The sequence below is a fragment of the Caloenas nicobarica genome, chromosome 17, assembly GCF_036013445.1.
Source record: "Caloenas nicobarica isolate bCalNic1 chromosome 17, bCalNic1.hap1, whole genome shotgun sequence".
In the NCBI taxonomy this organism is placed as follows: Eukaryota; Metazoa; Chordata; class Aves; order Columbiformes; family Columbidae; genus Caloenas; species Caloenas nicobarica.
Genome location: NC_088261.1, coordinates 9,822,408 through 9,848,381, shown reverse-complemented (window position 1 = coordinate 9,848,381; position 25,974 = coordinate 9,822,408). Strand labels below are relative to the sequence as shown.

Genomic DNA, 25,974 nt, shown 5'->3' with positions numbered 1-25,974 from the left:
AAGACGCCAGCAGTTGTTTGTATTCTGCACTGGATGCAATGAGGTTTTCTCCCGGATGCAGTAAGATTGTCTCCTTTTTTTAAAAAAAAAAAAAAGATGACCAAAGGACAACACTACCCCAAAGCAAAGACATTGAATATCTTGTTGTTCAGGATATCCAGCCAGGACATCACAAAGGGAAAGCAGCAACTGAATCCAGCTCATGCCCTGTGCATCCTCACCACGGCATCAGAGTTACTGCATTTTGCTTCCAACCCCTTCTTGTGTTCGATGAATTACACAGATTAGAAGAGCTCTAACCAAAGGGCCTGGAAGCATCTCCCGAAACGTTGAACGCTGACCCGGGACCACACGAGCTTTGGTTTCCCATTTTTCGGGTCAGCGCTCTGAACTGAACCCAGGCTGCCAGTTAAGAGGTTTCATTCGGAACCAAAAGCCCTGGGCAAGTTTGGCTGCCACTGCTCCAGCGCCATGGAAATCTCCGTTTTGGAAAATGGCAAAAAGAAGGAATTTAAGCCAACGCTGTCCCAGCTGGGCTCCAGAAGAACCCTCCGGGTGCTCGGGCTGAGGGTAAGTGCATCACCAGCTCCCTTCTGGGGCATCGCACCTGGAATCCCAACTTTAACTCATTTTCTCTTTCATCTCCACAGTTTGCCTTTAATAAATCATCTTCCTTTAAAATAAACCGCTCCAGCGTGGTGTTCACTCAGGCATAGGAAATTAAAATGTGTTATAAAACTAATTTATGCGCCCCGTTGGCCACGGCGCCTGCAGAATGTGCCTCCCTGGACACAGAATCTGGAAGCATTTGCACATGTTTGATCTGAGTTTTGCTGAACAGTGTTAGAAACTGCAGAAAAGTTTTTAATTTTTTTTTTTTTTTCTCCCAAATAAAAAACTTTATCAAAATAGACATTGACACAAGACTGGGGTGGGGAGGTACCATTAAGTATTCCACCCCTGAAGAATCTCACGTTTTCATTTCTTAATACAGAGGGTGAATATCGGCCCAATTTCTTTTCATTAGGACTCCTTATATTGTTCTGGCTTTCTTTGAAAAATTTCATGGGAGAAAAAGAATTCCCAACAAGCTTTAATTTTAATTGATTCATATTCAATCCAATGAGATCATGCATGTTTAATTATCATCATCCTTATTACAGACAGAAAATCAACTTCCTCTGATGTTGCTGGGCTAATTATCATCTCATTTGTTTAGGAATGGCATCTAGACAACTGAACGAGATTACAGCAAACAAACAGCAAAAACACCTGTACAGAAGCCATTGCAAACAGCGGCCAGGATCCAGCAAAGTACTTTGCCATGTATCACATTTACCACCATTTAAACGTTCCTGTTTCAGCTCTTCAAGTTAAGGACACGCTCGAGTCTTTTGCCACATTGAACTTTCAGTAAAAGCAAGAGGAAAAGCAGCAAGAAAATATAATAATATTCATTTAACCTACGGGAATGGCGGTGCAGAGTAATTACAGATGAGCCTTTGAAGGGACAAAGTGTTTCTGAAACAGGGCTGGTAGAAACAATGGCTCAGGTCCTCAGGTTGGATTGATTGTGAGGAATAAACCACACTCTGGACAGATTTTTATAAATCCCCTACAGCCCCAGTAAATCGTCAGGCGCCTCGGCACCTTTGCCAATTTGTCCCTCAGGACCGGTAAGTGCCACGTGTCCTCTTAGAGGTGGTGAAGTTTTCTCCATAAAGATGTTGTCATTGAGCATCCTCAAAAGCGAGATATGAGAGTGAACAAGATCAACCGAAAACTCACAGAAAATGCTTCTTTCTTTTGCTTTAGAGAGAAGATAGGTAAACTTGATGCTAATCTCTGCTCCAAGCAAGCATAATTCTTTCGCATCCAAATAAATCGTGGCATCTCGGAGTTCAGTTATAGCACATTAGTGCAATGATGCGCGTGACCCAAAATAAGAACATGAGGACCAGGAGACTGCTCTTCAAAGCAGCTGGGTGTACATATCTTTGAAATGGTTATTAAGTTCATTTAAGTACCAAATTAAGCAAAGAGTGGGAGGAACGACTGATGAAGCTATGATCTGATCACTTGATCCAGGTTTAACCTTGGCTTGGTGGCACTGTCTGGTTTTATACTTACTTTTAATTCAGTAATGCTCTGATGATTTATTTCTATATTAAAGTCTACTTCACAAAATCACAAAAAGAAACTACTGTATAAAACGAAAACGCTCCCTCGCAGTTAAAAATGAACCCATTTTACTAGGCATGCAGGAATTTCTTGACTAAGGTACCCATAAATCAGCAAGAGGACTGCTCACTGGAAAAAAAAAAAAAGCAGTCATACTACATTGTCTTTCTGCAAGGCTATTCCTTGCTAAAATGGAAAATGTGTCTCTGTTGTACAGCCCTGATAACTAATAGGTCTGCAAAGCTCCTTGGTTTATGTCAAGACCTCCCTAGAAATCGCATCCGTAAGTATTTTACCGTATGCGGCACTAGAACTTGTGACGGCTGCAGAGAGCCCATCGGCCTGGTGCCACGGCCCAGTAAAACTATTAATCCTTTATTTTATTTGTCTTCATGAATCCCCAAGTGATTTTCCTTGGCGATAACTGCAAGACCCCATCCCCGAGCCAGCTGGACCGCTCCGCTTTGGGTAGCAGCAAACCGGCCATCTGCTCCCCATCTCCTCGGGTCTGTTCCAAAGTAACCGCAATCTCTCCCCTCCTTCCACTTTATTTCCAGAGCATCCTTCAGTCAGAGCTCAGGTCCCCATCACTAAGCAATCCCGCACTTCGTGCACTTCTCCCTCCTTACAACCACATTTTCTTCCAGTGGAAATATCATAGTGGAAACATGACGTTTGTTGACCGGCGGGTAGAGAGATTTACAACACAAAGAAAATAGCGCCGAGATGAGCCAGACCTAAATCCTGAAATTCACTCAGAGGAAGGTGAAATATCTTCATCAAACCTCATAATCTAAAAGGAAAACAGATTTTTTTTTTTTTTTCCCTCTAGGAAATAGTGACCAAGCTCATGACTGCCCACATGTAAGTGCCAAGGACAAAGAGAAAAGACAAATCCCAGGGCTCCTGCAGTTGATTTCTCTGTATTTTCAGCCTGTTTCTGAGATGATACCCACACAGCTGGTCACCGAAGCGGAAAGATAAGCCTGAACTCTGGGCTGGGCGGTCAGTCAGTGTTCGTGTCCCTTTCCTTCACCAAAAAGAGAAGGAAATGTACTGATACATCCCAAGTCACTGTGGAAGCTGCAGCTACACTGAGAAGAGAGAAGAATATTCCAGGGTGCTGCTCTCAGTCACCTCATCTTCCCCTTCAAACCAAACTAAGGCCCTCTTTTCAAGCTGATATAATTAACATTTTAATGACAGCACTCACTCTTATGACCAACTGTTCGAACTCTCTATGAAATGCAAACGCACGTAGGTAAGAGCAGTTTTTAACGTGCTCATTTTGCTGCGTGAATTGCTCTGTCCGAACAGCTTTGTGTCAAAATCCGTCTTGTCTCTCCCAGCGCACGCAGCCCCCCAGGCACCAGAGAACTTCATAATTCCCTCGAAACTCAGAGGAAAATATAACAAGCTGCATCCAAACTCTTCCTTAGTGCCAGCCTTTGCTTCTGTCGCAGCCACAAACGTTCTCAAGACGTTCAGTGGTTCAACTCCAGCCCCACTCGGCACTGTCACCAGTGTCAAAATGCTCAGTGCCACCTCCCCTGGAACCTGCAGCTCTCCAGCTCCTTTGGTTTTCTGCTTGTACAAAACTAATACCGTGAGGATTTCGGAGTGCTTCTTGGCACCCTGCCTTAGCAGAATTCCCACACCTACAGAAAAATTTCTGTCATTGTAATAGGAAAAAAAAAGCCACTGACTTTTTTCCCCTAAAAAATGCCATCACGTGGTCTTTAAATCCCACGTGGAAACTGCATTTGTGGAGGATCTCTGCCGAGCTCTGGGAAACCTGTCAGACACTTTTCTCCCAGGGCTGGGCTTGACAAGAACATTGACGCTAAACAGAGAGCTTGAGAAGGCAATTATAAGGTGCACGTTTGTGAAAATGACTGATGACTTTTCTAATTGCAAAGAAAAATGCAGCAGTGGCGGCAGCGACGGTAAGAGAACGGACTGTTGCCTTTGCAGACATCAATCTAACGCTTTGCAGAGGAAAGAGCTCTTTGCAAACACTCCCAAGCAGTGACTTTGGGAAGAATTCACAAAGATTAACCAACCTGAGTTGCCCTCTTTGCAGAGGCTGGTCTGGATGCAGGATGCTCGTCATGGAGGAGCCCATTCCCACCTTCTCCCAGTACCGAAACCTCCTCTCCAGCCCAGTTCGCCCATTCAGACAGGCCTGCCTGCTGCAACTACAAAACTTTCAGGTCTTACAGCACCACACGAAACTGCTGACAGCTGTTCACTTAAATATTTTATGTGTTTTTTCAAATATTCTTCCCTCCCAAAGTATTTTTTTCCTGAAGGGAAACCACAGAGAGTGACGGAAAGGATAAGGACGGAGCAGGACATGCTGTGCTGGCGCTCGAGCAGCGATGGATGCTCTGCTATCAGCTGGTGCTACAGGCTGTGCTGGGTTAATAGAGACATCACCCCAGACTGGTAGTGCTGCCTCCAGGCTTAAAAATTTAAAGACAGGACTAAAGAAGGGAGAGGATGGAATGCCAGGCAAAAGAAGAGCTGCTCTCCCCAGGGCAGACAAGCCCAGTGCAGAGCCCAATTGGCTTCAATACAGAAGGTTTGAACCAGTTCCCTCTCCCCCAAAAAGAGTTTGCCCGGGCATTAATCAGAGCAAAACGAACATCCTGCAGATCAAGCTCAGAACAACCCCAACCTGGCTGCTCATTAGCAAGAATCATACCTGCTTGTCTAAGGAGCGGAGCAGCCACAAGGCAAGTGGGAGCTGAGAAAAGTGTTCATTAAACACCGCGGTGCCCGGCACAGAAAACCAGCCTTGCTCACAATCGTGTCCAGGCAGAGACTTGGGCAGAGAGATTATCAGAGCAAACACTGCTCCCAACCTCCTGTTTCCCCAGAACAGACTTTTGCTCTCCCCAGATCGTCTTGGGAGAGCAAGTTTGTGATGCGGGGACTCCAGAGATCCCACGGAGCCGTAAGGACTCCTCCCCGCCCCGTGGGATCCAAACACACGAGCCGAAGCTGCAGAGCTCGTGGCGGGAGAAGCAGGAGCTGTGATGACCCAGCACCTCCCCAAACCCTTCAGGACCAGCACGGCCGATGCTCATCCCTAAAGCTCCTCTTTTAAGGAGCCCAATGCACGCAACTCCATGAAGGGCTGTACGAGAGCCAGCCCAGCTGCAGAAGGTAGCAAACATCAATTTTTCAGTTCTTCTGCCCCAAAAAACAAGAGGTGGGGAAAAGGTGGGCACACCTGCACGTATAGGGGTGAGTGATCACCCCCCAGGAGCACCATGCCTGCAGGAACACAACCACCACCCTTCTACCAAAGCCTCCAATGCTCTTAATTCCAACCTGCAATGCTCAGTTTGAAGTTTGAGATTCTCTGATGCGTCACTTCCCGTGACACGTGACGGGGCCGTGGGGACTGTGTTCTGATGACAAGCCGTCTTTTCCAAAGCTCAGTGTTCGGCAGTGATTCTTCCATCCGTGGGACGTGTGTGCACAGCCCACCACGGAGAACAGACCAAACCTGCACCGAGCTGATAGCGCTCCCAAAGCTACTGCTGGATCCAGGCACGGATGGACTGTAAAACAAATCAGTGACTGCCTGGGGAGAGCTGGCAGCCAGGACATCCATCACGTGTCCTTGCTCTGCTGCCACCAAATCACACCTCACCGACAGCCACACTCTGCCACTTCATCCCCTCCTCTTATTCTCTCGGTGACTTTTACCTTATCGGATGTCCTTCCACATCACCAAGGTCCCCAAGATCCCAGGACATTCATTTCTGGAGCTGCTGGTCCACACCAGCCCACAGCCAAGGCAGCGGGCAGGGCTCTGCTGCACTGCGCAGTGACATTTCTTGTCTTGATCCTACCCCAAAAGCCACAACGCGGCCAAACTGGCAACATTACCTCCAACTTCAGAGAATCGTAGAATTATTTTGTTTGGAAGAGACCCTCAAAATCATTGAGTCCAACCATAACCCACCCCTGGCACTGCCCCATGTCCCTGAGAACCTCATCTCCGTCTGTTCAAGGGATGGTGACTCCAGCACTGCCCTGGGCAGCCTGTTCCAATGCCCCACAGCCCTTTGGGGAAGAAACTGTTCCTAGAGAAGCTCTAAGAAATCAGATCGAAATGCCAAAATTTTGAAACACTCAAAGAGCTAAATTTTCAGAAACCCGCATACAGACAGGCTCAGCAGCGACCTAAACCAGTGACAGCTGCAAAACCATTGGGGACTCACAAATCTGCCGTTCTCCAGGTCTTTCCACTTGCAGATTTCCAAATCTGCGTATTTCACCAGAAACCCGGGACGAGGAGAGGCGGCTGTGGCCGACCTGAGCCTCCTGCTCCGCGCCTGGCTTTAACAGATGACCCCCAAGACACATTTTGCCCATTAAACACACGACGTTCAAGCCTGCCTGCTCGCATCCACGTGTTTTACAAGCGCAGCGAAAGCATTGAGAGATTTCAACTTGAGAAGATTTAATTTGGACTATCCAACCCGGGCAGGGGGGAGCGGGATCGTTTGTAAAAACCGCTCGTGCTCCCAAGCAGAGACAAGCTGGGAGCTTCCAGGCATCCACCACTCATTGCTTCAACCAATGGATATGATAATAAAGATCTATTTTTCCTTTAATTTAAGCTATGCCTATTTATGCGCCACTGACTGAAAAGGACAGTGAATTAAAGTGCACATGAAAGCAAATGATAGCCCTCAGCACTTGCTCTCAAACACTCTTTTAAGTCTGATGAAAGGCTGCTGTGTTTTGTCACCGCGCGCAATCGGCTCGATTATCGCTTCTTTGTTTTGAATACCCACCTCCGAAGTCATTAAATACTTGCTTCTTAATGAGAATAGATTGGTTTTGGCCAATAAATCACTTAAACGCCATCTGCCAAAGGGAAAAGAAATTCAAAGCGCCAAATTCCCGCAACTCCTTTTTGCATATTTTCCCCTCGGTTCTGGATTTAGAGAGAAAAGACATTTGTATGATGTATCAAGGGCAGCTTTCTCCTGTGGGGAGTGTGAACAGCCCACGGAAAAGGCTCCATTTGGCTTTGACTTGCAGAACCACTTCATGGACTTTGAAACGATCCAGCCAGCGGGATACGAGCTCTGGATATTGGTGCTGCCCCAGATTGTTTTGTTTTTATTCATAAGATTATTTCGGTGAAAACAGTTTGACTGAAGCTTAATTTTACTAGCAATTGTTAAATAATTCAATACCCATCTTTTCTGTCTCTTTAATGCCTCCGAAAAATCAAAACCCTTCACAAATTACAGGGCAAATCCTGTTTACTCTTTCCTTCTCTAAAGCAGCTTTGACATCAATAAAGGCTGTTTTTGTGACTTGGGCTCAGATTAAAGGTTCTGTCAGTGCGAGGTTTGTTTTATTTTTATTTTCTTTTCTTTTTCAAATCAGGAGTATGCTTTCCTTTCTTTTTAATCAAAATACTTCTCTTACAAAAAGCTTTAAAAATACAAAGGCAAATGCTTCCAGTATGCCCAGCTTGCTTTATTTATACAAATCCCAGCACCCCAGGCCGGTTGGGTCGCAGGGCCCTCTGTGGATCCCCAGCCCAGCCCTGCTCACGCAGGGTCACCAGAGCAGATCACACAGGTCGGGCCAGGCGGGTTTGAATGTCTCCAGAGCAGGAGACTCCACACCCGCTCTGGGCAGCCTGCTCCAGGCTCCGGCACCTCCCAGCAAAGAAGTTTCTCCTCATGTTCACATGGAGCCTCCTGTGTTTCAGTCTGTGCCCGCTGCCCCTCACCCTGGCGCTGGGCACCACTGAACAGAGTCTGCTCCATCCTCTGACACCCACCCTGAGATATTGATCCCATTGATCAGATCCCTCTCAGCTTCTCTCCTGCAGCTCAACAGCCCCAGCTCTCTCAGTCTCTCCTCATCACAAAGATGCTCCAGACCCCTCAGCATCTTTGTAGCCCTTGCTGAACAGCCTCCAGTAATTCCTTATCCTTCTTAAATCAATTATATTAATATTTTATACCAAAAAACTACGACTCTCTTCAGGAATCATAGAGTCGTTTTGGTTGGAAGAGACCCTCAAGATAATTGAGTCCAACCATAACCCACCCCTGGCACTGCCCCACGTCCCTGAGAACCTCATCTCCGTCTGTCCAACCCCTCCAGGGATGGTGACTCCAGCACTGCCCTGGGCAGCCTGTTCCAATGCCCCACAGCCCTTTGGGGAAGAAATTGTTCCCCAGATCCAACCTCAACCTCCCCTGGTGCAACTTGAGGCCGTTTCCTCTGGTCCTGGCGCTTGTTCCTGGGGAGCAGAGCCCGACCCCCCTGGCTCCAAGCTCCTTTCAGGCAGGTCAGAGATCAGAAGGTCTCCCCTCAGCTCCTGTTCTCCAGCTGAACCCCCAGCTCCCTCAGCCGCTCCCATCACACTTGTGCTCCAGCCCCTCACCAGCTCCCTTGATCCTTTGCCTCAGAAGCTTTTCTCTAATTTATAGACAAAAAAAAAAAAATAGGGTCCAGTCCCAAACCCTGGTGTTTGGTGGGAACTTCACCATGGATCAACCCCAGCTCTGGACTCAGCCAACATTTGCAATGCCAAGGACAATCTTATGAAAATAAAAACATTTGAAACAAGACGCAGCTCTAACATACATGGAGGTCACTGGTCATCACACAGGCAACTGCTAAACAAGCCACATATGCTGAAATCTCTGGTGCACCCTCTGCAGAGGCTTTCTAGTCTTTCCAGCAGTGACATAAATCTGTTCATCATGTAAAACCCGACACTGTTACGAATTATTAGACACCCTTCTTTTATGCTTTGCGTTAAATTATGTAGCATTAAAAAACGACCAGATGAGGAATTCATCATTAAAAAGCCATGACACCAGCAATCTGAGCTTCCAGCTGCCCGGAGCTCCCAGCAGGTTTCTCACACCACTGGGAATCTCCGTGAAGTTTAAGATCTTAAAATTAGCACACTAGTGAGCGAAAGTCACTTTGTACCGTGAGCTGGGGTTCAGTTCTCCTCAATACCTTTAAAATAAAAATCAGGGAAGTCAATTAAATGTTTTGTTCCTTTTTTTTCCCCTCTGTGGCCTCAAATCACCACAAAAAACCTCCTGGCCGAAAGGAAAACCCAACCTGAGAAAACTGAAAAGGTTCTTGGCAAAGTAACTTTTGAAGCTGGTAAGCACTCGATGGTTGTAACCTGATCTGGAGAATGGATGACGAAGATTATTGAGGTTGTGATTCTGACCTAAATATTCCCTCTCCCAGAATCTGAGCCCAAACAAGACTGCCCCAAATTAAACACTGACGAAAAAAAATCCCCTTATTTCTTCTTGTTAGCTTATTTTCAAGTCTCCACAAACCTCTGTTCTGACCTGTGCCCATCAGGAGTGACCAGATTTTAAGATTAAGAGCCTCATCCTTGGAAGCAGGAGCCTCCAGCAGCCAGGCTAAGGATGGCTGGGGTTTGATTTATTCACATTTTTATACGAGAAGATGGGTGCAGCAGCTCTGTTTGCAGGAGTCCTAACAAAACCCTGTCTGGGGATGAATGTCCATGTTGTCCCCATGCTGGACTAAGGTCTGGTCCAATGTTCTCTTAGACTATGGAGGGGTTTGCTATTATAATATAAATAAACCTAATATAAACCTGTCAGGAGGACACTGAGCACCTGGACATGCAACTTCAGTGAGAACAGGGCTTGGAGGAGAATCAGAGCAGAAAGTGTTTGAGTGGCCACCACAGAGCTTTATTTTCTTTGAGCTGCTCATGATAAGGGGCTTTAGAGACAGAGACGGATCACCTGTGCCATCATTTTATTGTGTTTCTTAGTGTTTGATTTCAGTTTTATATGAAGCCATTAAATGGCTCTGTAAGCATTCTGCAGCTGTTGGGACATTCACGCGCATCCCATCCCTCTGAGCAAACACCTGCACACAAGTGTCTTCTCAGACATGGCAGGTGAGGCTCCCAAACACAAGCTAGAAATCAACTTTCCCCTTGACTTCCAAAAGCAGCTACACCAGAAAGAACATCTGACAACTGTCTTCACAAAGGAATAGGAATTTTCCCACAGTTTATAGATGCTAGTTCCAGTCAGGAAGCACTGATTTAAACATATTCGGCATTTTGTATGAACAGTTTTCCGGCGAGTCTGAGATTCTTCAAAACAAAGAGAAACCCAGGAAATAATCCCTGAAATTCTGCCCTTTCCTCATATCACTTATGTTTAACCATCCGCAACGTCTCCGAGTTGCTGGATGCCTTCTGATAAACTGCCACGCTGAACACTCAGATGTTGGGGAAAATATTTATAATAGTTTAAGCAAGCCTGTCTAAAGCAATCTATTGAGGTTCTGATGTGTAACACGCTAATCCCTGCGAAGGTGTGGAAGTTGTCCTGGACATGAAGATCCACTGAAATAATGTTTGATGCTATAGAGGTTCCTCCCAGAGCTCTCGTGCCCCTGTGGCTGCTTCAGGGTTTGTGTGGACAAACGTTTTGGGCTGTGACAGTTGCCTGGGAGAAATCTCAGTGTTAGACTAACAGGAAAGAGCACACCATTTATTTAATTGAAATTAAAAAACCACCAAGTTTTCATGCTTTTGAAAGCCGTCATGGGATGATGGCTGCTGGCAGCAGTAAAGCAAGACAATAGCTAGTGGTTCCTTGAATTAAAATACATATATATACATATAAATATATAATAATATCACCACAAATCCCTATGGTCTTACTGCAAGTGAAACGCACAGCAACCAGCGTGGGAGACCTCGACACCATTTGCAGCTTATGACTGAAAGAACAGTTTATATAAAACACCGCATGCATTTCGTTAACTGCTACAATTAGGCACCTTCTCTCCACTCACATGTTGTACTCAATAACCTAAAACCCTTTTTTTATCTCGACCTCTGCATCATTTACACAACCGGCATGAGCATTTGCTCTTTCATAAGTGCATTACAGGAGCAAATCCATTAGCATTTGTGAGGCTGAGAAAACAGGTAATTGGGTGGGCTAATTCAAATTATTTCCAACTTTAAAAAACCTCAAACCAAACAGCCTTCCTATTCTTTTACAATCCATAACTCTCAAAACTGATTTCCTCCTCGCAGTGATCTTAATACTAATTAAATTAGCTTTTGTCTTCCAAGACCGGTCAAGATTAAGTACCACATAGAACAGCTGCAGTAAAGCCCCGGTCAACGTGCGGCCGAACCCGCTCGCTGGTTCCCAGCTGGCACTGTGGGCTTGGGAAGAGGCTTCTTGTCACCTCTGAAGTCACCCGAGGACTTCTCCTTCAGCCCCAACACATTACAGGGGTTTGCTGACTAACGGCGACACTCAGCAGTGTTTCTGCCTCTTGGACTCAACCGATCCGCCCAACCGAGTGTGGAAAATACAAAGCGAAAGTCGGGAAATGCACCGTATTCTAAATAATCGATTGTTTGGGACCAGCGGGGTCACAGTGCTGTTGATGGACTCATCAAACAAGCAGCAGAGATTCCAGTTTCTTTTCTCTCCAGTGGGAGATGTGAACTACTGCCGGCAGAAAAGTGCGATGACCCCAATTTCCACGCTCAGGTGAGTGTCCCTTGTCCCCGAGGCTGCTCCACACGCACGATCTGCTCGCGCGGCTTCTCAAAGAGACACAGATGCAAGGATGCATTTAATTGTTTTCCTGAATCAGACCCCTGGAGCCATCAACATCACATATATGTAATCATAAATCACGAGTCTTGCAACTGAAGCACAATCAGCACATCGAGCCATAAATCTTCCCGATACCAGCGATTTCTCCAAAGCTGCTTTTTTGACCAAACTTGATGCAGGATGAATTAAATAAGTTAGGTAGAAGAAATGGCCGGTGTTGAGGTTTGCAGCCCAGCGATGCTGCAGCAGCCGACGGGCTTTGTACCCCGAGAAGCCCCAAAAAACTCACATTTTCCAGGTGGGAGATGAACCCCTGGAGACGAGAGGGCAGATCCCCCCCTGGGATACCCCATGTCCAGACCAGCTCACCAACCTGCAACTCCAAAGACCTTTTTTGGACTTCCCATGGGACACGGAAAGAATCTTCTGCTTTTTGTTATCACTCGTTTACTGGACTCTCAATAAACACTGATCAGTGTATATCACAAATGACAAAGGGCTGAATAAATCCTGGCTACATCTAGAGCAAAGTATGTCCAAATATATATGTATATATATTCATTAGCACCATTTGAACTTGGAAGTCAAAATATCCCTGCGAGAGCTCACGCTGATGAAGATCAGGATCTATATGACGACTGTTTCAAATGTCACTTACTGTCTTGCCTCTTCTGCGAAAACTAATTTAGACATGATACATGAGGCTGTAATCACAATTTTATCTTCTTGGCAGAGGAGCCTGGAAGCCTGGAAAGGAAATGTGGCTGCGAAATACATGTACAACTGGGAGCTAAGACTGAGAGGATCTTTGTGTATCAGGATTTTAAATGTTAATGAGAAAAAAAATACAAAGGAATAAGTATTACGGAATACAGGTATTACATCGCATCCCTCCTAGGCATCGAGACTATTTCTTGTAGGGAAATTATTGGATAAAGCAGGAGCCTGGAGCCAGTTTGAGACTGGGCCATATTTTAGATGGGTTTCATGCCATCAGCTCTCTTTGCCTGGATAATTATATCTTGTGAATTATCCATGAGAGAAAATTGCCTCCAAACGCATCCACACATCTGTCTGTCTCCAGTCTCCGCTGCTGAGTGTTGGTGGGGGCTGAGGCACCGGGGTTAATACACACACAGGAACATCCCCCTGCACAGGGAACTTCTCCTGGGGATGCAATGATCCCCAAGAGAGTAAAAACAACAACAGAAAAGGAATAAACTGCCTTACTTTGCTCCCACTCTTTTACCCTAACAAGTCTCTAAAAAATTAATGTACCTCTGGATACTATAATTTCAGAATTTCCTCTAATCCCATGCATAATTACACGGGGCACTGCACTTGTATCCCTTTCATGCAAATATTGCCATAAAGTGCATAGTTTTCATAGCATTATATGACCAAAAAAATAACTGCAGTCATTTATTTCTGGCCTGTATGTGGTTACACAACATAATACAATGAGACAGTATTTTTCATTAGCTTTTTGTTGTGGACACTACCCATTTATCTTTCTCACAACCCTTCCCCCAGTGCATGTTAACTATGTTATTTTAGTAGGATGTTTAATTATTTAACGTGGCTGGGAGGCTTTCCCAGCGCCCGTGCCCTTCCAACCCTGAGCCGCGCACACCGCGGGCTCGAGCAGCAGCATCCACGTTACAGACGCCTTTAACAAAATCAAACAGATGATCGCAACATGCATCCTTCTTGCTGCCACTCCAGGGGCTCCGTAAACCTTCTCCGAGCTCTAACTCATTGGTGGTTCAATTCGGTGCTCAAGAGCCGAGGGGATGACAAGGCTGCAGATGCCACGGGGCTCACAGCATCCCCAAAAGGGATGCGACTGGTGCAGAAAGGTTGCAGGAACCCCAGAGCAGACTGATAAACCTCTCGTACCTCCCAGTTCCTCCTAAGCCATAACTGTTTGCAATCGGCTTAAATGCAGAAATAGGATGCTCAGTATCCTGCCCACATTTTAGCACCGTTCATGGATTTTTTTTTTTTAAGGATAAAACAAGCACCAGAACAACCTAATATGGCTATTGTCTCCAACAGAAGACAACTCCCATGGCAAAGCCTTCATTTCTATAGCAGGGGATCAGAAGCATATAAAACACCAAAGCAGCACTCAAAGCTCAGCGGTATCTGCTGGCTCCCAGCATTGAACCCAGGAAAAGCAGTGTGGTGGTACCCTGTTTCCCCAAAAATAAGACCTACCCCAAAAATAAGCCCTAGCGTGATTTCTCAGGATACTCAAAATATAAGCCCCACGCCAAAAATAAGCTCTAGTTACAGTTCATAAAAAAAAAAAAAATCAATTTAAATAATGTCCAGGCAGCTATACATGTAAAACAGCAGTAAGTTTCAGAGCAAAAATTAATATAAGACCCTTATTTTTGGGGAAACAGGGTAGACGTGTCAGTGCCCAACATCGCTGTGATCCCATCTGCACTCCTGGCCTTGGCGGCCACCTTTGCAAAGTGGTTCATATCTGGGGAGCCTGGGGCAAAGGTACATCCTAAAAACCTGACATCCCCACTCTGCCTCTTCACAGCCACCCAGCCCTTCGGCTGCCCCAGCTCTCCTCCTCCTCCTCCTCCTCCTCCTCGATCAATCACTCTTCTCCCGTCTCCTTCCCTTCTCAGCTCCCCTGCCATCAAACACCAACATCCCATGCGCCCAAAGCCTGTTTCTCCCAACTACAGTGGATCGGTCTAACAAAAGAGGCTGTTTGTTCTTCCCTGCAACACTTTCTTGACTTTTACAACCCCTGACAGAGAGGTTTATCCCAACAGGGACAGTCACTTTTATCACCCTCCAGAGGCAGCAGTTTGGGCACCGCACACTCAGACCTCACGAAGGCTTTTCAATTCCGCACCTTCTGTGCACCCCAGCCATTCAGCCTCTCTTAACAAGTCCAGCACCTTGCATATGGTTAAAATAACCGTTTATTCCTCAAAGACTTGACTCTTATCCAGAATAAACTGTCAGTCCCTCCACCGATGGCTGAATATGTTCTCTGGAGCAAGGGAGCCCACAAGAACAAAAAGGTCCCCGTGTCAATGCGAAGAGACTTAATCTCAGCTTCCAGGGATTAAATAATTGAGTAATTTTGGTTCAGGATTCAGATCAGGTGTGGATTTGCACACACGCATCTGTTAGATGCCTGAGGACAAGCCTTCTCTATATGAACCAAGGTAGGAGCAATGGATCCTTTTCACGTGGCCAGAAACCACTCCTGATAATAGTGTCACTTCTGGGAATCAGGGGCTGTCAAGGGAAAACCAGCGACTCCCGCACACAGAGCAGCCCACTCTCCTCTGCTTGTGCTTCCCTCCCCTCCCGCTTTTGTTTTGTCTAAAGGGGCTTTTCCCGCACCTGAAGTCAGGAGGGGCTGGGGGCGACACTTCAGAGCTGCCAGCCCTGTACAATGAAGCATTACAACAACCTGAGACACATTTTACAGCATGCCCCGAGAGAACACGTACTTTCTATTCAAGAAACACCAGCACTGTATTTCATGAATTCACACTCAGTTCATTACACAGGAATAATCGCCTCATTCCTTATGATTTGCAAAAACTTAATGCTGTAATTAAGGTAAAGCAACTTTGCCACGTGCAGTTAAACATAAGACTGTACAAATCTACGCAGTTCACACATTTCCCCAGTGTTTTTGCATTTTGTAACAAAATAATAACCCTTTCCAAATCTCTTCACCCTCGCAAAACTCCTCCTGGCTAGTGTTAGAGCCTCTCTGAGCTGGCTCGTCTTATGATGCTGTATCCAACACCGCTAAGCCGCCTTCCTCACGTTATCCTTCTGCTTTTTGCCTCATTGCACCTCACCCCGGGCTTCACCACGTACCTGATGGGCAGCGAGGGGTCCCCGGCGTCCCACCAGTCCTTGGGGGGGCTGATGTACATGCACCACAGCTCCCAGCTGTACCCGTGCGCCGAGTTCTCATAACGCTGCACCTCGAAGTTGTCCTGCTTGATGTTGTCTATGGAGGGGAGAATGACCCTTCTCCGGTTTTCCTGAATCCGTGAAAGGACGGGCTCAGCCCTGAGCGGTAAAAAAAAAAAGCACAGGAATACACTTAATTTCTTCCATCATTTGCAGATGGACACCGTAGCTTTCGTACAGCTTTTGCACTTAAATGAGGGGTAGAAAACAGGCGTTCTTGTCACCAAGAAGGTGCCGCCGGGACACAGGGGCCAGGCGCTTTGGGGGGTTTTAGTGCTCTCCTGCACAACCAACTACACAAACTCACGGCCCAGCTGAAGCCATCAGCACAAGGAAAGGACTATTTCCACAAACTGAGGCGTTCAGCTGTGGAAATGAATTAACGCTTCTGAAACCGGACCCCATCTTCTCCTGCAGAGTTAGTACGCTGTGTTTTCTCTGACAATCAATGACAGGACAAGGGGCAATGGGTGCAAACTGGAACACAGGAGGTTCCACTTCAATATGAGAAGAAACTTCTTCATGGTGAGGGTGCCAGAGCCTGGACCAGGCTGCCCAGGGAGCTTGTGGAGTCTCCTTCTCTGCAGACATTCCAACCCGCCTGGACACCTTCCTGTGTAACCTCATCTGGGTGTTCCTGCTCCGGCGGGGGGATTGCACTGGATGAGCTTTCGAGGTCCCTTCCAATCCCTGACATTCTGGGATGCTGTGATTCTCTGGAGTGCTGCTTTGAAAAAAGCATTATTAAATAATAATTCCATATTCTGAACTTTCTAATTTTCAAAATGTGCATGTTTTTAACCTGAGCTTTCCTGACATCTTTACTAAGGTAGCAATGAAGTCAGACAATCCACTAATCCAGTTTTGCAGCACATGCCGACTGTACAGCCAGGAGAAGGTGCTCGGTGACCACCCGGAGACTCTTTTCATACAAGAACTATGGACCATCAAAAGCCTCGAGAGACAACAAGGAGTCAGCTCTTTCCACGGCGGGTAGTTAAGCTGCAGAGCACCTTGCCTAAGGATGCTGTGATGTGTTTTAGAACAATTTCTTCCCCAAAGGGCTGTGGGGCATTGGAACAGGCTGCCCAGGGCAGTGCTGGAGTCACCATCCCTGGAGGGGTTGGACAGACGGAGATGAGGTTCTCAGGGACATGGGGCAGTGCCAGGGGTGGGTTATGGTTGGACTCCATGATCTTGAGGGTCTTTTCCAACCAAAATGATTCTATGAATGCTTTAAGTTTACATGGGCTCGACAGGCAATAGGTAAAAACTCATGAGAAATGCAACGACAGTTGCTAAATACATAGAAGCCATGTCTGCTTTGCATCTGCCCATCAGCGGACTTCAGTAGCACGCTCTGAAGGAATGCTGCATGTGCCAGCCCTACCCACATACGCTTTCCTAGGCTTCCGGCTACACTTAGCAGCACACCAGAAGGTTAAACAGGCCCTGGGTTTGCTGCAGCGCAGCTGCTCTCGTGTGCAGCTGTTTCCCCTGGACCGTTACCCCGTGTAAAGCCCCAATGTGCAGCTGCGGGGTAACTGCACACACATCCCTGGGCTGTCACGCATGGGTGGGCATCTTGCACAAAAACACGGTCCACAGGCTGAGAACTCTGGCTCCAAACCTTTCCTTCTGTACAGCAAGGCTGTGAAGGATGTGCTTTGTTTAAACCACGCTTTAATTAGTCCAGACTCTCGTAAAATCAAAAAAACCACATGTCCCTGGGCAGAACAGGGTACATTCTTAAAAGCAGGACTATCTGAAGAGTCTTTTTTAACTTGGAACACAGTTTGAAGGACCATATCTGGACTCTACAGCTACAAAATTCCACTCTGGGACATGCAGATGTCCCCAGAGCAGGGGTGTGCACGGCCTCACCTCTGCAGCCTATGGATCACTCTGCCAACACCACGAGGAACTTCCAGTCCTGGTGCCTCCAGTGACAGCAGCAGGTACGTAACACCAGGGTGAGTCAAGCCCACGCTGCAGAAAAGCTCAATCTCTACCTCTAGAAAATCTGTTTCAAGAGCTCAGTAAATGGGAGCTTCCTCTGTGCATCAATAAAATCAGGTGTGAGGACTTAATGACCCAGGGAGAGGAATGTTTAGTTGGGAACACAGATATCATCGTGAGAAATGGCTCCTAAATCCACCCTTCAGCTGCACTGTCATCACAAATAATGGGGTGTCTACGCGGAACTCTGTTTGCCGCTGCTCAAGTATTTTTCTTGTGGATGTTACTGTGTTCAAATTAGATGTAAGTTAATTTCTTCTATCTCCACTTTTCTAAATGCAGACCATTTACTTTTTGCATTTGGTTAGATGAAATAAAAAACCAACTCACAGGCTCTTCTCATGATCTCGACTCAAGCTTAAGCCACTTGAACTCAAATGTTTTGCATCTCTGAAAAAATCCTTATGAAACACTTTTGTTCCTTCTGCACCTCTGCACTTATTCCGAGCTGCAGAAGAAACCAATCAGTCTAAACCATGTAAGGTTTCCTCAGTGGGATCCAGCTGCAAAGCTCAGGGAAGCAGGAAACACTTTCGCATTCAATTCATTGCTCTGTGAGCTTTTTTTAAACTTCTAGAAACTACTTAGGGCTAAGGGGATGGGAAAGCAACCTGAAAAATATAAACAGGGGCCAGGGAAGGGTAAAGCATAAAGGATAAAAGGAGGAAATAGAAAATTATGACAGAAAACAAAAGCAGGAAAAAGCTTTCCTTGTATCCTCCCATCATAGAAATCAGAGAATCATTTTGATTGGAAAAGATCTTTAAGATCATCGAGTCCAACCATAACCCACCCCTGGCACTGCCCCATGTCCTGAGAACCTCATCTCCGTCTGTCCAACCCCTCCAGGGATGGTGACTCCACCACTGCCCTGGGCAGCCTGTTCCAATGCCCCACAGCCCTTGGGGGAAGAAATTGTTCCCCAGATCCAACCTCAACCTCCCCTGGCGCAACTTGAGGCCGTTTCCTCCGGTCCTGGCGCTTGTTCCTGGGGAGCAGAGCCGAGGACCCATATCACACCAGTGGCCATCCAGCTCAGAAGGAAGACAGGATTAAAAAACCAGTGGACTTGTTTGCAAACACGTCCTTACAAAACGACGGACTGTCCCTTATTTAATGTGTCACACACACTCTAACAGAGACCCCGAGGTCGAGCACCTACCAGCCGGCAGTGAACTCCACGTGAGCATCAAAAAACCCCGTGATCTGGCCAGTGGCAGCTTTCCAGCCTTCGATGCGAGCGCGGATGAGTCCCTCTCTCTTCTGGTTGCGCACCACCTTCACCAGCCCAGGGTAGCGCTTATTGACGTATTCTTCCAGTGGCGCCTTCAGTTCCTCTAGAGAAGAAGTGCCAGAGAACTCAGTGAGAAGGTGCAACAGTTTTCACCTAAAATAAACCACTTTACTTATGGATATGAGCAGACCTTACTGGAGCCACACATCTCTGAACACCACTGGGAGGGATACGATCATTTAGAGTCAACCAATGCTCATTCGCAAAAGATCCCCTGATGGTGGACTGACTACAACCCTTTAAAAAGAAATTCGAGGTTGCCAAGGAAAAAAAGCAGGAAAAAGCTTTCCTTGTATCCTCCCATCATAGAAATCAGAGAATCATTTTGATTGGAAAAGATCTTTAAGATCATCGAGTCCAACCATAACCCACCCCTGGCACTGCCCCATGTCCCTGAGAACCTCATCTCCGTCTGTCCAACCCCTCCAGGGATGGAGTTGTCCTGTTGGACAACTAAGGAGCCAAACACTAGTGCTCTAAAGTTCTGATGGAGATTTGAGCTGAATGGATTGCTAGAAATGCTGTAAAATCCATCTGAAGTGACTTAAACTGCATCAAAACTGTGCATGAGCTTCACTACGCTTTTTACTCAGCCTCACTACTACGGTCTTGGCATTTGCTGAATGTTTTCCAAGCTTTGCCACTAGAAAGATTGAAATTCCCCCTGCTTTTACGATCGGATGAAAGAGATTTTTGGCTTCATTCAGAAGGAAACTGCAGATCGTTTAATTATGTTGTCTAAACCTGTATATGCGCTATGGCTGAGAACATAATGGATCTGTCAGTCTGTAGTCATTACCAGCATCAAACTTTGTGATAGTTACAAGTATTGAGTATAAATGGCATGCAGGACTTTGAATGGGGAAGCATACGAAACGTTACAATAAAGTACTAGTATGTTTTTTCAAAAAATTTGGAAAAAAGCCAGTGTTCTGCCAGAAACCTTGGACTTTTTACTTTCCGATGCATCAGTTAAATGCACAAAGATCACTGATGCGACATGGTCTGTAAAAGCTCAGCAATGCCATTGTCTATTGACACACACTCTTAACGCCATGAAAGCAGCTCCTGAGAATGTCTTCTATCCCTATGAGGCTCCAGGAGAGATAAAATTAAGATACGGTCCATGACCCCAAATTATAGTCAACTACTCCCCACACATACTCCCTTTCCAGAAAAAAAAAAAAAAAAAAAAAGAAAAAAAAAGAAAAGAAGTCACCATTAATATAATGCAAAGGGTAAAATATTTGAGATATATGAGCGCAGGTGGGTTTCTAAACGAAGGAAAAATGGCAAAGGAGAGCAAAAGAGTAAAGAGCAAGTCCCATCTGCTGGGCTTAGCCCGAGAAATCATCAAAGGAAAAGGGATTATCTGTTGCCTTCCCTTCCGCGCCTCTTCCAAGCACATAAAATGTGCTTTCTTCAGACTGCCTTTCTGGGATGGTTCCCCTCACATATCAATTTCCCCAAAGTCTCATTTCTCTTTTATGCTGAAGTAGGAATAAAAAGAATAAAGCAAATGAGCCCCTTCCTCAATTCAAAGCATCTGCATCACATACATACGTAACTCAGCAACTTCCATTTCATGCTGAGCCACTTGGAGAAAAAACAGTATTTTATGGAGACAACAGCTCTTCCAAATGGTTTAAGGAGACAGAGACACAGATTTTTTTGACAGCTGAAATCCCACAAGCAGAGCACTGGTACCTCACGTGGATTTGTCAGACGGTGAGTCGTTAATGCTGCAGACCACGGCATTACAGGTTAGACGGAACAATTAAAACAACTTTCAAATTGGAGTTTTAGCCTCAGTTGAAGGAAAACAGGAAAAAATCCTCATGGGAATTCTTTGAGAGAGAAACAGGGAAGAATTGTAACATCATGTCTCAAAGGTAGTGAAGGGTGAAGTCCATACACGCTGTGTATGATGCAGATCAGCAGAAACTCCCCGGGGAGGCACAGCCACGTCCTGCTCCTCTCCGAGAGGATGCTGGATGCCAACAGGTGAAGAACTGATCTGCTGAGAGCCCCAGGGCCGCTGCAGCACCCCCTGCACCTGCGAAATGGCTGAGGTGGCCATGGAGAACCGCTGGAGAAGATGCTCGCGATGAGCATCGTTCTAACACATCACTCCTTCATCAGGTGAGGCCAGATTGCTCCTGTTCTGCCCACAACTCACAGTACAGCCACCCCTAACAGGCTGCTAACTAAGTGGAGTCATAGACTCATAGAATCATTTTAGTTGGAAAAGACCCTCAAGATCATGGAGTCCAACCGTAACCCACCCCTGGCACTGCCCCATGTCCTGAGAACCTCATGTCCGTCTGTCCAACCCCTCCAGGGATGGTGGCTCCACCACTGCCCTGGGCAGCCTGTTCCAATGCCCCACAGCCCTTGGGGGAAGAAATTGTTCCCCAGATCCAACCTCAACCTCCCCTGGAGCAACTTGAGGCCATTTCCTCTCATTCTGTCATCACTCAGATAAAAGCATTAACCAGACATGGGAAATGTGGTTCCAGACCCTTTCTTTGCTCAGGGCTTCCTGCACAACCTTGCCCAGATTTTTGGGCTTTGCTCCCTGCCGGTCTGGCTCAGTCCCCAGCACACACCTTTTGGGTGAGAATTTGGTTTTCTTACGTGTCCGTGCAAGCCCTACCAGAGAGGATGGCTGCAGGTCTGTGCAGTGTCTTACCCTTCGGAGCCGGTTTGCAGCTCTGCAGGGGTGAGCATGGTGCACAGCAGCTGCTGAGCACGAGGCTGCTCTTTCAATATTCCAAAATACATACTTGGCACTCAGCTGGGCATCCAGCCAGCAGGCACAGGGTTGAGGTGAGCTTTGCATTTCATTTCTCGGTGTATCCAGAAGAGCAGGTGTGGAAAATTCAGTATTGGGTATCAAAAGTGAAATGCAAGTCTCCAGGAATGCTCTGCAAAACTGCCGTTCGAGTACCAAGTGAGCTCTGGCCCGGGTGTCCCCTCATCAGGGAGCGGGACTGACGTGACCGTGGTGAAAACCATGGGTGAAAATCCAGCTCTGGGACAGTCGCATCAGTGGATGCTGATCCAGTGGGACCAGACGTGCTCAGCTCCCTCCACGTGAACTCCAGCGGGCTGCAAATCATAACTCACTCACAAATCTAATCTTAACCCAAATAATTTAAAATTATTCCTAATTTTACCCTGTGTTTTCCTTCACTCAGCAGTCACTTCGTCAAGCGCCACTGGCCTAACAGGAAAACAACTGGCGGCGGCTCTGACGAGCGCTGTCAACTGGCTGCAGGCTGAGGATGTGGAGAGCTGTTGCACTAAGGTCAGTAGCAGCAAAGCTTTTCATCTGTCATATTAACTTAAGAAATCTTTCATTCCCAACTACTGAATCTTTGCAGCACAACCCAGAGCTGTAATAGGAAGGCTGGGAGGTCTGAAGGAGAATGCCAGGAGTTAAGTGACCTCCACTGATGGACAATAGCAGATACTCTCACCAGAGGGACTCGGCTTTCACAAAAACGGGCAACCCGGCCTTTGGACCTGCTATTTTCAGGACTTCACGCAAACTACAGCGGGGGAGAAAGCATCTCACAGTTCAGATAACTTAGAATCAGAGAATCATTTTGGTAGAAAAAGACCCTCAATATCGAGTCCAACCGTTACTCCACCCCTGGCTCTGCCCCATGTCCCTGAGAACCTCATCTCCATCTGTCCAACCCCTCCAGGGATGGTGACTCCACCACTGCCCTGGGCAGCCTGTTCCAATGCCCCACAGCCCTTGGGGGAAGAAATTGTTCCCCAGATCCAACCTCAACCTCCCCTGGCGCAACTTGAGGCCGTTTCCTCTGCTCCTGGCGCTTGTTCCTGGGGAGCAGAGCCCGACCCCCCTGGCTCCAAGCTCCTTTCAGGCAGGTCAGAGATCAGAAGGTCTCCCCTCAGCTCCTGTTCTCCAGCTGAACCCCCAGCTCCCTCAGCCGCTCCCATCACACTTGTGCTCCAGCCCCTCACCACGTTTGTCACCCTTCTTGCTGCCATTGTCCTCCCCGCTGCCTTGCGCAGGGTTATAGTGGGGCTTGGGCCCCTTCAGCTCATGGCTGAAAATGAGAATCTCCACTAGATACTGAACCGATGACAATTTTAGCATGCTCATCAGTGCAGTGTTCACAAGCTGAAACTCTGGATGCAAAGTAATGCCAAAGAAAGTCAGGAGCCAAGACGGGAGCAGAGCGCTGGCTCCCCAGCTCACCTTCATCCTTCCTTACCAAAGAACCACTTATTTAGTGGATCTACATGAGCTACACAACCAGCAATTTCATCCCAACTGAGCTCTGCAATGGAAACTAGAGACTCCGTTCTCCTCTGGTCCCCTCTGACACTCCCCTGACACATCCTTTGAGGAACCCTACAGCACCATCCTTCAGAGTACACCCAGCTCATTCCTAAGTCATGGTTATCAAGGATGCAATCAATATCTGCACATGGAGGCATTTGTGAATGTTTGGTCTCTCATTGCACCAGCGACTTCCAGGGAAGATTTGCAGGGAGAAGCCCTACTGAAAACCAGCAGGTTGCATTTCAACCCTGCCTTTTGTTCTCCACCTGTCCATATTGATCTTCACTGAAGTCCAAGCCCAAAGAACTACAATCCAACAGACTTGTTGCTCTATTAAAAAAACAGCATCTGCCAGCTGCAATTAATTATGTTATCTGTTGCAAAGTATTTTGTCACCTACATGAGCTTTCTGGCAAACAGGGCTGCCAGAGAAACTGATGCCACTAAAAGTGACCATGTCACGGACATTAGACTAGAAGCAACTGCAGGAACATCCACTGCTCAAGTGCTCCACACCACAAATCCCGCCCAAATAAGCCCAAATCCTCTTGAAGTCCCCAGAACTAAAGGTGGGAACCGCCTGGTGCCACACAAAGAAAGGAGTAAAGACCACCGGTACCAAAGGAGCTCAAGGAACTACCAACGGCAGAAAACTTCTGATCCGACAATGGCCGGGTGGTCCCGGGGAGCGGACTGCACCTTCTCTACACCCCTAAAGAAAACACGGTTGTGTTTGCCAGGCTGAGCTGGGTGGGAAAAGTCCACAGAGCCCCGGGCTGTTATCAGCAACCCTGAAAGCTGGAGGACACTGGAGCTGGGGCTGGGAGGGCTCTGGTGCCAGGGGAGACACCCTGTCCCACGCTCCCTCAAACAGCAAAGCCATCGCGGGCTGGGTTTCTGCTGCACAAACTCACAAAAGAAACTCCTTCGACAGGCAACAAAGGGATATGAGAATTTTTGCAGCAAGACTCAGAGGCAGGTGAGAGAGCCATAAAGTTGATGAAGGGAGTGGAGCATCTCCCGTGTGAGGAAAGGCTGAGGGAGCTGGGGCTCTTGAGCTTGGAGGAGACTGAGGGGTGACCTCATTCATGGGGATCAATATGGAAAGGGGGAGTGTCAGGAGGATGGAGCCAGGCTCTTCTCAGTGACAACCAGTGATAGGACAAGCGGCAATGGGTACAAACTGGAACACAGGAGGTTCCACTTCAATATGAGAAGAAACTTCTTCATGGTGAGGGTGCCAGAGCCTGGCCCAGGCTGCCCAGGGAGGTTGTGGAATCTCCTTCTCTGCAGACATTCCAACCCGCCTGGACACCTTCCTGTGTAACCTCAGCTGGGTGTTCCTGCTCTGGCAGGCGGATTGGACTGGATGAGCTTTCGAGGTCCTTTCCAATCCCTGACATTCTGGGATGCTGTGATTGCAAAGCTTTTGACATTTGCTTGCAAATATTAAGGAGCAAACTGTGAAACGGGGAGCAAGCGCATGAATCGGGTCTCACGCAGGGTTCCAGGCAAAGCTGGTCCCACCTGCTGCGTTTGGCTGCAAGTCTCTAGTTCATCTGGTTCAGCAAAAGTCAAATAAGAGACAAAGCAAGGTTTGCTGCTCTCCTCCTCACCTTGGCAGGGCCTGAAAACCTCAGACATGAAACACCGGTGGGACAACACCAGGTCAGCTGCAATTAAGCAACCCATCTTCAGTTTGAGCAACTGCAATAATTAGGCCCTTGGGTTGGAGCAGCACCTCGGGAAAGCCAAGATATGAGTCAGCTTCTTGCAGTTCTGTTAAAACCTTCCTCTAAACACAAACACACAAAACACAAGCAAACCAGCTCCCGGGAGAACATGCACAAACCGCTGTTGTTGCTGTTGAAATGAGCTGCAAAACAAGAAAGGGATATATCAAGTCCCAGCTAAAATGTTACACCGAGGTAAATTACAACTCATAGCATGGTCTCCCTGAGTGCAGCCAGCTCCTTTACGCAGTCTTTTATCCCAAGGTTTTCTTTTATACTAAGAGGTTTGCTTTTCAAAGAGATATCATCCCAGATTAAAAACACTGAAAGACAGACAGCAAAATAAAAAAAAAAAAGCAGGTGATGGTTAAGCAAGAGACTCAGACAGAGTGTGCGGCTGCGAGATAACGTAACATCTCAGAGGCACGTTGCTGTATGTCTCCAACAACCCAGGAAAAATGTTATCACTCAGAAACACAACCTGCGCACTGGCTTTGTAATTACACCCCTGCAACAAACACAAACAAAAGCAGCCTCCAAAAAAAGTCTTTATGAAGAATAATGTGCAGCTCAAGGGAGAAAGGGGTTCAAACTACAACTCCCCAAGCTTTTTCCTTTAAGGAGGGATTTTTTTTTTCCCCACTACAATACATTGGTATCTTTTATCTATTTACAGCTCAGATATAAAGAATCAAAATGACTGTGTTTACTCACTTTTCATCTCTTTGCGCACTTTTATGTTGTGCGGTGTTGTTGTACATACTACGTTACAACAAAGATAAGAGCGAGAAGCATCTAATG

At 46.9% G+C, this 25,974-nt stretch overlaps 1 protein-coding gene across 2 annotated transcripts in view; it reads right to left on the bottom strand.

Moving 5' to 3' along the window:
- GALNT17 (polypeptide N-acetylgalactosaminyltransferase 17) overlaps nt 1-25,974 on the bottom strand; it is a 209,956-nt gene that overhangs the window by 107,654 nt on the left and 76,328 nt on the right. For both annotated transcript variants that reach the window (XR_010607134.1, XM_065647033.1), the window contains exons 4-5: nt 18,988-19,162; nt 15,708-15,905 (exon numbers count right to left, since the gene is read on the bottom strand). Coding sequence is in view for 1 of the 2 variants with exons in the window: in XM_065647033.1 (XP_065503105.1) it covers nt 15,708-15,905; nt 18,988-19,162 (373 nt within the window). In the remaining variant the exon portion in view is untranslated. The remainder of the gene's footprint in view (nt 1-15,707; nt 15,906-18,987; nt 19,163-25,974) is intronic.